Consider the following 18,533-nt stretch of genomic DNA (forward strand, 5'->3'; position numbering starts at 1 on the left):
TCCCAGGCCTGCGGACGACTTGTGAATAGCTCTGAAAGCATTGTATAGTTTCAAGAATAATTCAAACAATAAGCTTATATGAAGGATTGTATTTGAAAATTTTTCATTGTTATCTTCAGCTCTTCCTCTATCTCATCGATATTAAATCGCCTTTTCCTCTATTCACGCACTCGACGGGATAAACGACATTAACGCATTAGTTTCGCAGGGAGCAATTTGTTAGCACCTAGAAGTCCTGAGCACAACAGCAACAATAACTTGCGAATCACCTCTAGTAAGAAACGACCTCTGGCAAGAACAGCAATGATGCAACATGCAATGCGTACGAATGAAAACAACATCAATGATATTCCAACAATAGGGTACAAATTTGTGCTTAATCATCTTTTCTGTATTTTGGTTGTTAAAAGGCGAATTAAAAAGTCATGCGAGTTCTCCTCTTTTGAAATGTCACCTCGAGTCTAGAATGAAAAGACACTCTGTATACGTACAAGTCGACTGTAATAAATTGAATCAGTCAGACAAACAGAAACACAAGACATTCGACAAGAGAGTTGAGACATGATATGATTTCCGATGTTTTCAATAATAAAGAGATAAGCCCCAGTAATGTCGGTTCCAGACATGGTTTTTATGATAGACGAGATAACGTAATCCCTTTACAACTACCCCTTATTAGTTTGTACATAAAACATACTAAGAAGTATACTAGTACACTGTATATCACACCCAATAGAATGTTATGTAATCATCATGACATGATGATGATGATGATAATGATACATTATATCTATATTCTTATGACATGCTCTCTCCGAAAGAGGACTATAAAGTTTAACCAGTTCTGTCTAAAATGCCACTGACATCGCAATTTGACAGGTTGCCAATAGCAATGACAGAGATAAGATCACTTCAGAATGAATGATTCTTGGGTCGATTTTTTTTTTTTTTTTGCAACTGATGATTGACAAATTGCCCTTTTCGGTGTAAGCACCGATTATTCAGTGTTTAGAGCAATGGTCATGATAAGAATCATGGGCATACATACTCTGGTGAGATTCGAACCAACGACCTCCAGATTGCTAGGCAAGCGTCATAACAGCTCAACTTTCGAGCTTCCGCCCGGTATCCCGAGATGTACGTCGATGAAGGGAAAGTTTATAACTCTATTTTGTGGCATCTTAATTCCCGAGCAGTTTGTCTTTTTTGACAGTTACATATTGCTAGAGTATCGGGTTTCGAGATCACTTACGCTGGAAGTTTTGGAAATCAATATTTCGCCTTAGCTATGAATATACTGTTACTACACACCAGCTAAAGCTATACATCCGGGACGCATACGTTTTATTACGTACCGGTAACTTTGTGAACGTTGCAGACTGACACGCTGCTACTCAGGACTCACTGATGTACATGTAATTCCATATGAAAGCAACACCTTTTAAACAATACGGACTAAGATTTACCCGTGAATCCTAACGCCTGTTCACTTTCCCCACGTTTATCACTTAGATTCTTCAACCTCCTACAAGCTGAAGCTCGTCTGACAGGAAAGCACAGATATCTCAACATCCAGCCCTGAGAATCTCGTTGGAAGATTTAATCGGCGTGAGAACAACATAAGGGTTGCCTGTATAGGAAAACGGATATTACATGTATCGTGAATGGATAATCACGATGAGAAGGGATCTGAATAGCCTTGAAACGCCGACTAGAGATTGCTTTACGATATTTATTGATTGCTTCAGAGATCGAAACCTCCGATACAATCGATTTGACATCGGTTGCTGATCATGCCTGTCTGCTTCATTACCGGACAATGTTAAATTAGTCGGGTTCCACAACCCAACAGGTCAACATTTCCTGTGTTTGCAAACGTGTTGAAGTGACTCATCTTCCACTGCAGAGGCGTCACGTGAAAATCTGTTATGTACTGGAGATGCGCATGCATTCATACACATTCCCATGGAATAACTACCACAAATTAGCATTGGACAGCGTTTCTGCCAAGGTTTCCGACAAAGTCGATCGGGAGCTGCCAGTGTCGTCTGCTCTCGAAATATCGTTTTGTCAGTGGCGGACTTCACGGCAACGTCGCGCATGCATGCACGGAGCACAGTCACTGCTCACTTTGCGCCGAAAATCACGCAGGTGTCGCTAATGACTCTTGTCGCTTTCTTACCCACCATTAAGCTTGATAGTTATAGGTGACTTTTCCCCTTTATTATTAGGCTATAAGACTATATGATATACGTGCCAAGGATCTGGAACACACTTTTCGCTGCGGGATACGAAGCTCAACACGGTGACAATGATATTTCGATATTGTTAATGTTGTCCTGAGCCATCGGAAGATGAGTTTGTATACTAACTATTGATAAACATCGCATGTGAACAGACTTGCGCGTATTCACTCACGTTGTGAGAGAATACGGTACATACATCTTGTTTGTGTTCGGATATTGACATTATGACCAACACGACCAAAGGCTCTGGGCGAGGTTGGATGCTGTAGAGCAGTAGGACCTGTACGTCACCAGTAACGAACAGAAGTGAACTATCGTCTGTTTCAAAGAGAGTTCGTCAACAAACAGCACATCAAAATGTCTGGGACCACTTGAAAGTGACAAGGGGGGGCAACCTATAATCACTGCTTGAAATATGGCCGGAATCTTCGAAGACCTGCTTCTATCGGCCATAATGATAGGGGACGTTGCGACTGGCAAATCGTCGCTGGTAACTCGCTGTGCTGAGGGAACATTTGAAGAAGCAGAGCAGATAACAACAGGTGTGTATGACGTCATAAAAATATTTTGGTTCCACGACTGGAAATTGTGATATTAACGTTGGTGTGTTGTTGTGGGTTTTTTTCACAATATATCGCCATTCTTTCTTTATGTTAACTCAGAGGGGTTTCCAACAATACACCTATAAAACATCGAAGAATAAACGTGTAAACATGCGGGTCGTACGGCGAGACTTTTATCAAGATAAAAGAAAAGATCGAATGTGAAGACATTTTAGGTTACATATTTTTTTATGTGTGTCAGAATAGTGATATCGGAATGTTGGACACATAAACAATGGCTATTTTGATGAAGGTGAGGGCATTATGGCATGCATGGTCTCACAAATCTCACTGAATTTGTTCCTTTTTGACATGTACGAAAAAAAACATATCTTTCACATCAAACTCTTTGGAATTGTAACATGTGAGCAAAGCTGACTTTGCGAAGTGGACGGTGCTTATACAGTAGCTGAACTATTTCTAATAATGAATGTCTTTATACTGAATGAGTCGTGTGGTTGCATCCGATATCATGTCGTAATAAAGATCTGTTTTAAAACTTTTATAAGTCAAGAGATTCCTTATGCCACAAAATCGTCCAATTATTCTCTTAAAATGTCCAATCCGTATGTTTGGCTGTACTCTTCTTGTCAAAGGTAATTTAACGGCAGAGTGCAGTGTTTCCCTTGACACGTAGGCCTATCCACACAAGTCATGACTTTGATTTAACTTCGTTGTTTTTTGTTAAAGGGAAAATCCAGTCCAAAAATAAGTTAGTCTGATAAAAAAGAATAAAATCTTACGAATTCAACGGTAAAAATTTGACTGAATTCGGATGAAAGATAAGGAAGTTATGAAAATTTGAAGTTTTGCTTATTTCTGCAAAACGGTTCTTGTACAGTGGATATGAATATACAAATGCGTGCACCGATCGTGTCATAACCTCACATTAAATTTTCCATTGATCGTGTAAAAAAAAATGACCAAAATTCAATGTTTCTGTCATTGAAGTCTAAAACATGATGTTATTCCTGGTTGAATAACTTCAGAATAGTGATCACTTAGATATATTAGGATTTGAGCCTCGGGCATAATTGCGTTTGAATGAAAAACTTGAAATTCAAAAATTTTATGTACAAACTATATGGCAAGTCGTGAGGGAATGACAAGCTCACTTTGCCATTTGCACATTCATATTGACCGTTCAAGAACTGTTTCATGGAAAATTAACGAAACTCCAAAATGTCATAACTTCCTTGCTTTTCACCCGATTTCAATCAAAATTCTAACTTATATTCGGACTTGATATCCACTTTAAGAAGAAAATTTTGTATACTTTGTTAAGATATTGGCACGCATAATTTCAAGCAACATAACTCTGATATTATCTGCGTCAAATGATTCATATATTACAACTATCTGATCTTTTATCATAATGTTAAAATGAGCAAAGTATAATGAATCGATAAATTGCGAACATGAATATAAATATATATATTGTGGTAACTGAAAATAGACTAAGGACAACACCCCAATAATGCAGTGGAAAATTATGTCGAAATTCATTCCGACTGAGAGAGTTATTCAGGTGTGAGTTTCTTCAATTTGTCTCAAGGATGACTTGAATTCTAGTTGTTTTGCATCGACCAAAAAGGCGATTCTATGATATGCTAAAAGCCCGTTTAGTATGAAACTTTTATCATTGTATTCTGCGAACTGTACTCCATTTATGCGAATGAACTTGAACATGATTGGAAAATTGTACTGTAAGCCTGTACAGTCTCACAATTCCACCCAATCACCCCCTTTATACTAAGCTCTTGTATCATGAATCGATTAGTTGATGTTTTGTGACGTGTTCATTTTTGTGGGGTTTTGTTTTGTTTTTGTTTTTTGTTTTTGTTTTTGTTCTCTCAATCCCGATGCATCATTGGTCAAATCCGCCCCACATAGTACGTTCTATACCACTAGAATGATTGCATGATCGCATGACTAAGATATTCCACATCTTACACTGTTCCCAGAAATCAATATATAATCATATATATATATATATATATATATATATATATATATGTGTGTGTGTGTGTGTGTGTGTGTGTATGTGTGTGTGTGTGTGTATTTATTCAACTACCACTTAACAAACAAGACCATCAAGCGAATAGGGGTTAATCACACATGGACTCATTAATCAATCAAAAATGAAAAGAAAACGTATAGATTTCGAACAAATATGATGAAAACTTGCTCATCCAAATCCGTCAGTCGAGCAAGCAGTACCGGTTGAAGGGCAATTTACCATCTCGTGTAGTCCATTACTTGGCACGGATCCCAAACGAATATGCATATTCAACTTAGACCAACAAATTGGCTGGTCAGAAATCATCATGTGGGCAATTCCGCAGTTAGGTGGACATGACATGGATAAAAGAAATGTGCCTCTTTATCTTACTCCTTGATTTAGGTATCAACTAATGCCATGGATGTTCATTAATCATTACGGTCTTTCAAATTCAGTAGATTTTATTTTTTGTATTTATTGATTTTGCGAGATCTAAAACCATCTTCTAAAATGTACATGTGGGACTGGGGATGCTGAAATTCACTTAAATGCAAATTACAGTGGGTTCCTTTGAAATTTTTTCCTCCAAGCTTTGCTAAAGGGTAAAAGATGAATACATTTAAATACTCCAGAAGTCATGTGACATTTTGTCAATTACAAAAGGTTGAAATGACCTGCAGAATTACTCCGGACAAATGTAACGTTACTAACTGTAACGTTACTAACCATGCTTTTGGGGGTCTAGCTAAAAAATCATTGGTCGAACTGCTAAAAAAATTTGCAGGAACATTTGTCATGATGCAATAATTGAAATTAATGCAACACTTTGTTTGAAGTAACTTGAATTTTTGCACACTTTTTGTTACAAGACATTGATTTTTTGGTCATGTCCTTTTTTCGTAACGTTACTAACCAGCCCTTAAAGTTGCCATAGCAATTCTAATATTTCTTGGATCGTATTCATTCTTTTCTGTATCATAAACATGGGAAGGATGAATATGTTTTTGACATAATTTTGACTTGAAATGAATAAATGGTAATTTTGTAGTAAAAACAAATATCTAAATTTGTTCAAATGTAACGTTACTAACCGCGGAATTGCCCATGTGTATTTGTCTGATATACTTATATTTGTGGTTCCTGTTCAATCGGCTCTTAGTGGTATAGTCGTCAGGGGAAAGAGACCCCTGACAAACTTTTGAGCAAACTTTGAACTCATTTAGGACAATAGTATAACTTTAATTGTGTGGAAAAACACTCTCCGAGTCGGAATGCATTACAGTGTACCTGTAATCACCCGGTCCATTTAGCCCTTTATGTGCCAATGAGTAACATGTACACACATTTTACACACATTATACCTATGACCAGGAAATAAAACGTAGCACACTGAGGGTTAAAGGCACATTCTACTCTATTCAGTTTGTTTCTGCTTCCATCTGTCGAAACAGGTGTAGATTTCAGCGTCGCCAAGTTGACCCTTGACGACAAAGAGGGGCCAACACGTGTGCGGTTGCAGCTTTGGGACACTACGGGTCAGGAGCGCTACCACGCCATCACCGCATCTTACTACCGACGGGCTATGGGCGTGGTCCTGGTCTTTGACGTCACCAGATTAGACTCGTTCAAGCACCTGAAGGAAGTCTGGATCCCGATGGTCATCGAGGTAAGGGGTGAAGGGGTAAATGTAGGCTAATGATTCAACCAAGGAGGTTTAAGAGTTGGAGTTCCAACTGGCTGTAATTATTCAAACAGTTGTCAGATCTCTATTGATGAACAAAAGAATTTCACAGGTGCATTTGTGCCTTTGATGATCGATGTTCGAAGCCGCCATCTTGCTGAGCAATCTAAAGATTCATTTTGAACGTTAACATAATATTGGCCATATTTTGCTTATTTATTCATTAAATAAAATGAAATTTCACTTAATGATAAAGCATGTACAACAAAAGTCAATCCCGTGCAAAAATTTGTGCAAAAGTGTAAATCAGAGCTGTATCGTGTGAAAATGTTTAAAATTGTACCATCCTGGTAAAGCAGGTTTTATCACTTTTCCACTTAATTCCGACAAATAAAACTAACATGGAATAATCTTCAAGTATAATTCTTTATTGATAGATTTATCAGATTAGTGTCCTGGTATGCCCAGTCGAGGAATTTTCATCTTTATTTCAGCATTTTTTGCGAAATTTCAATTCGCACATCCTCGTGTCTGTACCACCTATCTCTTATAAGAAGGGAGAGCGAAAAGTAATTACCATCACAAAGACATATTTTCCTTAGAAAGTGGTTGGTGATTATGCAATGAGACACGAGTCAATTGTCTTACTATCTGCGTGGCAGATCCTGTTTGGCACATGCTTCAAATATTTTTGAGCGGCGGCATCGAACATCTAGTAAAGGAAATAAGACGGTTGTGACTCCTCTTGAACCTCCTTGATTCAACTAAGATGAGCCATGTGGATTAAGGTGATATTAGTTGTGTTTTTCTTTAAAGGTTACATGACTTCCACATTTCATAGTTCTCAGAGCCCTCATAGGACTTAATTGGTCTACTTAATGGCTACTAATCCAACATATTTTTAAAACAACTGAATTTCTCCATCTGGTAGCCCAGAATATATTGTGTGGGATATCATATCAATTGATGTCACCACTGTCAGAAGAGCAGTGTCTTCAAAGAGGGAGAGGGAGAGAATATTGTGTGGGATGTACTAAACAAAATTATTAAGGGATACAGAGAAAGTGGCATCATAGCCACTTGCCGTAAAGAACCGAGATGCACACATGACGTCTTACCATAATGACATATTCAAAGAATTTTAACAATAACCTTCGATGTTCTCACTTAGGCATAAGTAGAGTACCATGATCATTGTGCAATATGACATTCCATAGAACTATTGTTCCTCCAAACATGTAAGAACGTTTGCAAATGAGGGATGTTGCTCTAAGTGAAATAGCGTGGCTTAAATTATTCATCATGAAGAGATCACATCCTTGCCCTTCATCATTCTGCTGCGATAATACACCGTTTAGAAGAGAAAGCCATTTTCGTTTCGAGTTGTTCTTTTCTATACTACGCACACAACCTTTAAGAAATTAACTAAAATCAACACAAGTGCCGTTTATCTGAACTTGAACTTGATATTTACTTAATTGTGTTCCTCTTCTCAGATACAAATATCATACATAACAATCACAAGGTTTGGTACTTTTAAAACACTTGAAGACGACGAGACCTTTTTTCAAGCGTGGCTTGGAAATAAAGTCACTCGAATGAAAAAAAAAATAGTGACTTACGAGAAACTATGGTGTTAACCACAACTGTTATACCAGCTACTCTGGAAGTTTGCATAACTTTACTGAAACACTGTCAAGTATAATAACAATACATAACTACAAAAGAATGGACAGCTAAGAGCTCTGTGTGTCACAGAGATTTCGCATATCTCTCCAACTATGTCATCATACCTTAACCCCTGAGAAATTCAAGTGTTGAGCACACACAGAAATTGGGCCACCGGAGAATGTGTGTTTTATATGAAAACCGGAAACATCATGTGAAAGTTTGATCTCAAAATGGACTAAGTTGCCATTTCCAGACATTAAGTCCATCATCAGATAGCCCAAAATAAGATCTTTCCAGTGATGCATCACATGTTGCATATATTCCTGTAAGTTAATAAAAATAACCCATATCTTCTTAGTATTTTCTGTGTTTTAGCAGGTTTTAGTAAGAATGGAGTCAACTTGTTTTGCTATCAGACTCTTCAAGTGGTCCTTAACCCACCTGGAACCACACCTATCAATACTAGTCTGGCATCTCATAGACTATGATAACCGAGGTAATGGTAGAGTTAAAGTGCTGCCACAATTACATCATGGCCGCGTGTGATGAAAGGTCAAATACCTCCAATTCGTGCTTTGGAAATCTTTGGCACCGTTTACTATATGCCTTGATAAGACCGCTTGTGTGAATAAATGGGTTTGTTTTGTTTCGCATATTATTTCAAGTATGTTCTAAGTGTTTACCCGAGTTGGGAACGTTTGTTTGTTCAAACCTATTACCCAGATAATGCAAGAATGTGGACTTTGATATAGCAAGCATGTATAGTGGTAACATTAAGGGTTAAAATCACGAGATACACATTAATGTGTCTTTCACTAATTCACAAAGTATCATTGTTTTAGTAATAACACAGCCGTCGTAGTTTGTACCATCAGGTACCAGGTAACACAGAGTTTTGCGGAAGAGATGTTTAATGTGGGTGCACGAAGGCGCTGTTCTCATAAGGAGCTCATCATGTACGCACAAATACGTATACTTTTACAGAGAGGAAGAAACCCACTGTTTTTCTCCGTAGTTATGAATATAAAGAACAGAAACAATGACAACAAAGCAACTTAAGTCTATATCCATGACTTCTTTGTTTTGTTATGATTCGATAGGACATCGTCATTGCTTTTATTTTATCGACATTAATCTATAGTATCATGCCGAAAACGACATTGCACAAACGACATTGTACAGCATCGGGCAACAGACAGATTTGCAAATACATCACGTGTTTACTCTTTAACGACAATATAGGGCATGCTCTTCGCAGGAGCACTCATTCAGTGCTATAGTCATTTTAATGCTTACAGCAATGTGTATCGTACGGTACGTGAACGCCAGGCAAAAAACAAGAAATTTCGCAATCACCTTACATAACCTCACGTATTTAACAGCCTCGTTATTTTGTCAGTCAAATTGTGACCTACAGATAAGCAGTTCTAGTATAGTCAGTCGAATAAAAAATATAATGAGTTTATTTTGTGATTTTCAAGTCGGAAATAAAATCCCTCATTTCAGCTCATGGGAGAGCGCGAACTGAGTTCATTATGAAGGCTTATTCGTGAGGACAATGGGGCTCAGGGTGTGAAAACACATACCTCGCTAGTCCTTTAGACTTCGTTAAAATGTATATCTTTCAGAGAACACTTCAAAAGAAAAGTATCTCGAAATAGTATGAGTTACAGTGACGAGCTCAGTGATGATGAAACAGGTAAATATGGATTGATATGAATTTTACTTTCAGTCGCTTTGCAGTCAGTGTGCTCTCACAGCTCACAGCGTAGTGCCATGTTCAAGAAAAGAAAGCCCACCAGACTAAAAAGATTTGCTACAAGAAAACAAATTTCCATTTCTTGGAGATAGTCAGTACACTTATTGATTCAAACAATAATATATGATCGTGAATAACGAAGCACAAAGCTATCATGAAGACACCTATCATTCAAAGGTTGGTCATGAGATCAATGAGAATCATCATAATGACAATAAACTATTTTATGCCCATTTTGACTTGGAAAACTCGACTCTATTACTAAATGTGATTCATTTTGTATTGTGCATCTTTCAGTAATTCTCTGGATAAAGTAAAGGAAGTTATGGAAATAGACTAAAGGTTCGCTAAATGGTAAGCTGTAGCTATCCCTAAAATTACAAACTTACAAATACTCTGTCCAAACCATAACGATGCGTGCTTGTATGTTTCTGTCCCTGTCACGCAGAACGCTGATCCTGAGGCTGTTTGGATGTTGCTAGGCAACAAGGTGGATCTCGCTGATTGGCGGGAAGTAAGCATGGAGCACGGCTATGCGGTAAGTAGTGGTTTGCAACTTTTTTTTCCTGAATGTGAAGTAACGTAAACCAGGTTTAGATCTCCAATCTCCATGCTGTTGGAGAGTAAACAAATAAATGAACGACAAAATAAATGCTTCTTGAAGATGAACTAACATAATTACAAAACATGATTACATAATACTTTTTGTGCAATACAAACAATGGACTGATTAGTAACAAGAGTTAAACATATAGTCAACTGTAAAGAATAACGCAACATTTTCCACGATTAAGTCAGCTCCTTTCAATAATACATTGCATATAATGGTATGATTGATTCTAAGTTTACTGATGTCGCCAGTGGGCTTCTCCTTATTTGTTTGGAGGTTCTTTCAATAATTTCATTTTATTTTTACCGAATAGGAGATCAAAACAGCAGCTTTAAAAGATCACATGTTTAACAGGCTACAGATTACGCTAACTATAAACTTAGAATTATACGATACTGTATCTTATTTATTGTTTCACGGATATGGTAGAATCGAACCTCGAATGGACATGTCCGCCACATCAACGCATTTGAACTTGAATCAAGGTGGTGTATTAAAAAAAAATGAATAAAAAATATCAAAATAAAATCAATAGGGCATATCGTATCTGATGTTTAGATTACGTGGAACACATTTGCTTGGAAGCTTCTGTTAATATTGTTTTTAATATTGCACAATCATGAAGTGTCCAATCGTAAACAGGAATATGTTACTCTATCTTTCAATCCATCAAACTGTTATTATTTGTTCTTCTTTGCCCCCCCCCCCCCCCCTTATTGTCTGCGTGGTGTCATTCTCATCTCGCCGTCCTACATTGCTGTGTAATGTCCGCAGCTTGCCGAAGGCCTCGGGTGTCCGTACGTGGAGGTCAGCGCGAGGGAGAACCATCTGGTCTTCGACGCTTTTCACATCCTCGCCAAACAGATTCTGAGATATACGGTAAATTTATCTGTTCTTTTTAATCTGCATAGTCACGTGACCAATACAACCATATCTGTGTTTGGGGGTGGGAGTGCAGTCACGATGTGTTACTGATAATCAAACGCTTTTCAGACGTTCGCATAATTTAGGTCGAAATATTTGGTACCTCTACATGGAGCGTCATGTTCAAATCAAATATTCAGGTTAAACTAAGAAATATATAATCATATATCTATACATAATGTACACTGATTTTAACTGATGAACGTCGAACAGGTTTGAATTTCTCAAATTAATGAACCACTGCGTCGAGTTGTTTTTATTGCAACTGATTGTTGACAAATTGCTCTTCATCGATATTCCCGAGGCAAACCTCGATCGAGCTTTGCGATGGTATAGTATGGCACCCACTGCAAGGCACAATAGCATTTAGCAACGTATAGGTTTGACACCTGTAAATAATTTTCCGTGGACAAACATAATAAATAATGAATAATACACGCGAAAGATTCAATGCATTTTGTGTTTCAAATAATACCTAGACCAACTTATTTCACTGAAGTCCTGAAATTTACTAGGGGGCTTTGTCTTCTCAAACTCCTCTCAGAGATCATTAGAGAAAGATTATGGTTTTACTAAATGATTTCAGGTGCTTTCTGACTCTCCGTCGAAACAAACCTAGTTCCCCCTCCAGTAAACACAAGAGAAAGGGTCGAGACTCCAAATGACATGTACTTTGTTGAAAAATTCACCCTCATCAACCATACCTAATTAATTAACATACTTGTCCAACTTATGTTCGTTTATATTTTTTTCAACATTTGTTTCAGTACTTTTGTACCGATAAGTGACGGGGCTCGGCAGGTCTACTTTATTCACAGAGAACTGTGAGACCCAAATGTCAAGTGTGTACCAATCCTACAGCGTGATACTCTATTATACTTAAAGGACAAGTTCACCTTCATAAACATAAGGATTGAGAGAATGTAGCAATATTAGTAGAACACATCATTGAAAGTTTGAGGAAAATCAGACAATCCGTTCAAAAGTTATGAATTTTTGAAGTTTTTGTGCAGTACTCGCTGGATGAGAAGACTACTTCAGTGTATGAATAACTTAGATGTCACATGCGTACAACAATATAAGGAAAATATAAAGAGAATTTCACAAAATTCCATCTTTTGAAAAAAGTACACATTCCTCTGACTCGTTACCGACAAATGTTATGGGTAATATTATTCCCCCTGCCTTTAGAAAGAGGCAAGTCAAGTGCTCTTTTATTATGCGAAAAAAGTGAAAACATGTTGAATTTTCTTTTACATTTTCTTTATACTGTTGTACGCATATGACTCACAAGCTGCAGTAGTCTCCTCATCCAGCGGTTCCAACACAAAAAATTAAAAAATTCATAACTTTTGCATCCATTGTCCAAATTTCCTCAAACTTTCACTGATGTGTTCTACTAATATTGTTGCATCTTATCAATCCTTATGTTTATGAAGGTGAACTTGTCCTTTAAGGGTACGAATGTTTATGATAGCGCAATGGGTCAAGAGGGCGCTATTTAATTCAGCGTCACTGGTGTGGTTCTGTTGTCTCTCCCTGCAGTATCCGAAGCTCAACCCGTGCGCCAGCCCTCGGGCGAAGAGCATCAAACTGGGCAAGGAAGACGAGCACTCCGAATGTTGCAGGTGACCAAGCGTTCACATCTGACGTCATATAACTTGTCCGTTACGTCATGGACTGTCCGATGACATCATGACTGTTTTCACGTCGAGGCAAGATTTCGGTGCGCAAACGTCGGAGACTTGCAGGGGATCACGCTGACAACGAGGCACCAGTGGCTACCCCGTTCGAGAAACTCGTCATTAACATAGCACCTTAACTGCTCAAAAACAGAGAGAGCTTTTCAAAGGAAGTTTGCACTCATAAACCCACTCGATGGGTGAGAAAGTGTGATACACTTTGGAGCATGACATCTTGAAGTAGTTGATGTTTCCACAAAACGATGAGGGTATGATGAGTCACACGGTCGCCTTAAGAAGCTGCAGTCGCCATCAGGAGAACTGACAATCTTACAACAAGCAGTCTCCCTATTCCTAAAACCAGTGTAACTGCGTTTTAGCCGGCTACGAGAAGTTTCGCAGGTTGCCGAAATATTGCTTCATTCAAAGGCAAAACACACAAGTCCATGTAGCAGACGACCCAAAGTTACTTCCCAGGAAGTATGTCTTTCTACGCCAAGAGTCCAGTGGTACTGGTCGAACCGTATATGGACTTCAGATCCAAACTTTTGGTCAAAAAAGAGTTTCCTTTCAGATATATGGTTTTTAAATGTTGTACGATACTGCAAAGATATTTATAGCCATTGTTTTTACCGATGCTGACCAAATGCGGCAATCCAGTACACGTATTTATGACATTATCTGAAATAGTTCCCTCATGGTTCATCACAAAATCTCAGACCCATGCAAGCGCAGTTTGAAATATCATGGTAAATTAGGGGGAAAATCAGAGTTTTGTGTTGTTGCTTTTTACCCCGAGGACTTGCAAGAAAGACATTACGATGTATATAAGAGTAGGTTGGGTGAGAAGAAGTAGAGGGTAAAATAACTCTCCAAGATAGCCTTTCAAACCTTGAAGTTTGGACATTCTGTACACTCCCAACAACAAAATCATCATGCGTTGCCATCATGGGTTTGTCAAAGCACTTTGAGAAGGCATACTGTCAGCGATAACTTTCTGTGCAAGCAATTATTTGCAGATTTTTATTTACAATCTACAGAATTTTCCCCTCACATATAGAACTACGTCAGTGTCATGTCCATGATAATGATTTAGACACTTTAAAGGTTTTTTGTTCCACGTGAAGTGCCATAATTGTTATAACAGTATTGTTGTTATTGTTGTTGTTGTTTTATGTAGACCCCACTGAAATAGTAGACAAATATATTTTGCCCTGAGAGTTTCTGGTTAAAAGCTTAAGCAGAGTAAATTTGTTATATATTTTGGATAAAAACGTTTCAACCAAAGAAGGGGAAATGTGAGGCGAGAAGTTGTGTGATGAATGCTATGTTGTGATGTCACAAGTGTTTTGTTAGAAATTGTTACAGTTCAAAGAGTGACGGTAAGAAAACAGCGCACGATGTCAGAATTGCTTTGTGATGTCATAATTACTCTGGACATCATTTCACAAATAGTGCACTATTTGGAAAATGTCGTCATGAACAGTGACGTCATTTTCCAGCTAGCACACCATGGAGTGTCAGACAGCCAAACATTCTGAAATAGTTGAAAATACATAATTATAATGATCAAATGTTCTGTCCGACAAATTTGTCGGACAAATTCGCTCTTAGTCAATCAGATGCAAGGATTTCAAAAGCTTGTAACAGTTTGTCTGGAAAAAAAAATGACCAAACGCTTCATGAAATGCACTTCAGATCACATTTTACATTGTAACGTCATCGTTACGTATACCACAAACCGTATGGGCTGTCATTTGGAGGTGAATGATAATATCTCGATTCATGATCTACCATGATGCTAGCCTTTTGCAAGGGCAGCTCGCAATGGACTCGCACGCACACAACGATCGGATCGCATCTCGCCGCTCGCGCGCTGTGTTTTGGAGTCCACTCCACTTCAGACCTTGTGTGTGTCCTCAAATTATAGCGAGCTGCCTTTGCAAAAGGCTACCATGATGCTATACCAGCATATCCATATATTGTGATAACCAAACGGGTTAAAATCTAGTTTCTTTATTTGTTCTCTTTCTGTGTCAAAAATCATCTTTGAGACGCTTCAGCAGCAGACTTGTGGTATAGGAAGAAAAGTAGTGTAACTGAAATATTTTGTCTGCTGTATATTTATTCGAAAGGAGATATATTTTTCTTATATTTCTGTAAATGGAATCACACATCTGTACAGACAACAGCGTGAGTCAGTTTAAGGTATTGTCCAATGTTTTACACATAACTATTGCAGTGTTCACTTTTATCTATGTTATTTTTGGTGATTTTGGAGGGGATTTTGACTCAGTTTACAAATAAGATAGTTTGAAGCCAGCCCAGTATTCCATTAAACAAGCTTTCGCAGATTGGTTTGGGGATTTTTCTTGGTATCCACATTTGTTTGGTAACCAAAGTAGGGATGGGTGACATGGATTTGTGCGTGTGTGTATCCCTGCGTACATTGTGTACGCTGTGTGTCTGTGTGTTGTGCGTGTGAATGTGTGTGTAATGTACAATAGCGTGTGGCATGCCATCTCTTATCATCAGCTTGCCAATGGGCAGGAAAATAATGCTTTCGACATTCCATAGTCCTTGTAATGATTACATGACAAACGGAGAAACATAATTCTCCACCGAGGTCGGAACTTCTTTGTAATTATGTAACATTTGAACGATCTCGCGCGTAAATAGGATTATTTTATTGTTACTGTGGGCCTTGCATGAAATCGACAGTGTGCGATGTGCACTGTACGGTGAAATCTAGTACAGTATGTATTTTCAAATGTGATACATATTCAAGTCTTGTAACAATCATAGATGAAATTTCAGTATTGAAAGGTTGTGATTACAAGGCCGCATTTCACATTCAACGAGGTATTAAAAATGTTGACAAAAGTTGAGGTAACCGACAAACTCACCGTATACGGCCCATGGTCGTGTGTAGGACACTGTGGGAAGCTGTCCTTCGGTATAGCGAGGTATAAACGGTCATGCATAATCGCACATTGACCAGCGTGTTTGTTTTTCATTTCCCTTGAATAGAAAAGAAATGAAATGAAATAACGTGCGATTTGTGCAGACAAGCGGATGAAACCTAGTACCTGATACTGAAGTATAGTCTCTCTTCAAGCGGAGTACAGTACACTACCGTTATAACAAAAACGGCTTTAACGAAATTCTTGTTACAACGAAATAAAACTTATGAACGGTCACCCATAAACCAAGACAAACTTGAGTTAAACTTAGTCTCTGTGAAACACCCCCTGATCGGGGAATATTGTCTGAAGGGATTGCACGTCCAAGAATTAGAACTGGAACCACGACAACTTAACATAATGCATCCACGTAGAATTCAATTACTGTCTGGGTATAGGCCGATCATTAAAATTCAAATAGCAGTGAGAACGTGACTATTCCACTCCATTGCAGTCACAAACTTTTAGATTGGCAGATCGACTATGGATAGGTGCATGCTCGTGTCAATCTGATCGTTCCTCTAGATTTAGCATAGAATGAATGTGACAACGCGATCAATACACCTAGCGATCCTAGGAAAATGTGTAATGACTTGAAGTTCACTGTTGGCAGCCATAAAGGCAAATTTCTTTTCTCCTAAACGATGGTTTCTCGTTCTGATTTCTCCTCTGTGTCTCTCTTTCATTATGTCTTGTGCAAACAGTGTCTAAATATTCAGAGCTAATTTTATTTTGTGTGTGCAATAGAAATTATCTGCTAATAGTCTGCTGTATCTTTTCTATGATTAAGATAAAAGTCTTTGTACTATTTTTTTATAGTAGTATCGATTCCTCGGACTGGTATAATTTGAGCGTAGGTAGTGTTGTTTGTTTGCAGACATGTTTGTTTGTAAGAATGAATTAAAAGCAAAAGATTTTGCTCGCCTGGAAAGATAATTCAAGTGTGTTGTGTTATTCTGCAGAGTCACATAAGCGGAATTATTATTGATAACATGGCCAGAGGAGTGGTTGGACAGTTGCAAGAAGTGCTCGTAATAATGCATTCATATTCCAGTTCTTTTTAAGATTTCGATGTGAAAAGCAAAATACGATGAATTGATAGATGACCAAACATGTTCATGAGCGACTTGGACTATTACAGTAGAAAAGAATGAATATGTTATTATGGGACGAATGTTTCACAAAATCTTTTTGCACGTGCAGCAGTTTTAGGAGTACAATGTACTCGGTTTATGTCTGTACTCTGTGCATATTAAATATCGGTGTTAGAATGTAATTATTTTTCATTTTCTTCTGGTTGCGTTCTTGTTTAGCTCAAGCACGTTTGATCTTTTCATGAAAAATATGAAGAAAAACAGAAATAGAAAGAGAGAGAAAAGGAAAGAGGTATAAGAGAGAGGTTGGAATGACGAGAGGAGGGAAATATGGAAGAGATAAAGATATTATACAGTTTTGTTTGTCAGACTTTTAAGATACGGGTCGAATTATTTGAATATCATTCTGTTAGCATTGATTGATACGTATAACTGTCACAAGTTAACTTTAACTTTTATGATTCTTCTATTTGTTGGATTTTCCCACAATCACATCAAGTTATCGTATTATATTCCTCGGTATTTGGGTTCGATTCACACAAAAAAGTCCTCGGAAAACGCCCCAAGCATTCGATGAAAACACAAGTAATATGAAATGAAATGATGCTTCATTTCTTTTCTTTGTTATACTTTGAGCTTATGGTTTTAAACAAAAACATACTGCCACTGCCGAGTTTCGATGAGAGTTTATTAATCTGGAGGCTGATGTAGGGCTCTCGGAAAAGGGAATTCGCATTTCTTGAGGAGTTCCCAGAAATTCTTTCAACAAATTCTTTATTCTTCTATTCTTCAAGTGCTTATCTATCATATCATCAATGGTCAACCTTTTGCCTGATGATTTTTCTCAAGGTTAATGTTTCAAACTAATCCAAATGCCCCCCCTCCCAGATTATAGACCCTACGTGAAAAAACCCGGCAAACAAACAATAAACCCCCTGATTTTTAGACTGAACTGGGAATGGGAAATACATTGAGAAACGAATTAGAAATATATGAAAACAAAAACAGATATATACCAAAAAGAAGTTTCCCACTTCTCGGGAAGGTGTTATCGGTTGACATAAAATCATTGCGGGGATCTGGAAGAGGGAATTCATCAGTTCCGTTCTTATAAACGTTTCTCGTATAGTGGGCCTTATTTTGCCCCTGAGTAATCGTCATTTTGCATGCGGGAATGATCCTTCGTTGGATTTACCTGAGATTGTTTGGGGCCAGGGCTACTGAAGTATATACACTTGATATCGGTTATCAACTCTTCATCTTTATCTATAGTGCACGTGAATTACATTATGTGTAGAA

At 37.9% G+C, this 18,533-nt stretch overlaps 1 protein-coding gene across 1 annotated transcript; it reads left to right on the top strand.

Moving 5' to 3' along the window:
* Window positions 1–2,423: 2,423 nt before the first annotated feature.
* On the top strand, window positions 2,424–16,855 carry LOC139731707 (uncharacterized). The gene is made up of 5 exons (XM_071642587.1): window positions 2,424–2,788; window positions 6,302–6,516; window positions 10,410–10,499; window positions 11,346–11,450; window positions 13,041–16,855. The coding sequence occupies exons 1-5, from the start codon at window positions 2,662–2,664 to the stop codon at window positions 13,125–13,127; spliced, it is 624 nt and encodes a 207-aa protein (XP_071498688.1). The 5' UTR covers window positions 2,424–2,661; the 3' UTR covers window positions 13,128–16,855.
* The last annotated feature ends 1,678 nt before the right edge of the window (window positions 16,856–18,533 follow it).

This window comes from Diadema antillarum, unplaced genomic scaffold (genome assembly GCF_040938485.1).
Source record: "Diadema antillarum isolate AM-2024a unplaced genomic scaffold, OU_Dant_1.0 seq00000383_RagTag, whole genome shotgun sequence".
Classification (NCBI taxonomy): domain Eukaryota; kingdom Metazoa; phylum Echinodermata; class Echinoidea; order Diadematoida; family Diadematidae; genus Diadema; species Diadema antillarum.

Bases quoted from the DNA above. Each gene is read 5' to 3' on its own strand.
- LOC139731707 (XM_071642587.1), top strand. From the start codon at position 2,662: ATGGCCGGAATCTTCGAAGACCTGCTTCTATCGGCCATAATGATAGGG. The intron at 2,789-6,301 runs GTGTGTATGACG...CTGTCGAAACAG, and splicing joins AGCAGAGCAGATAACAACAG to GTGTAGATTTCAGCGTCGCC. The intron at 11,451-13,040 runs GTAAATTTATCT...CTCTCCCTGCAG, and splicing joins AACAGATTCTGAGATATACG to TATCCGAAGCTCAACCCGTG.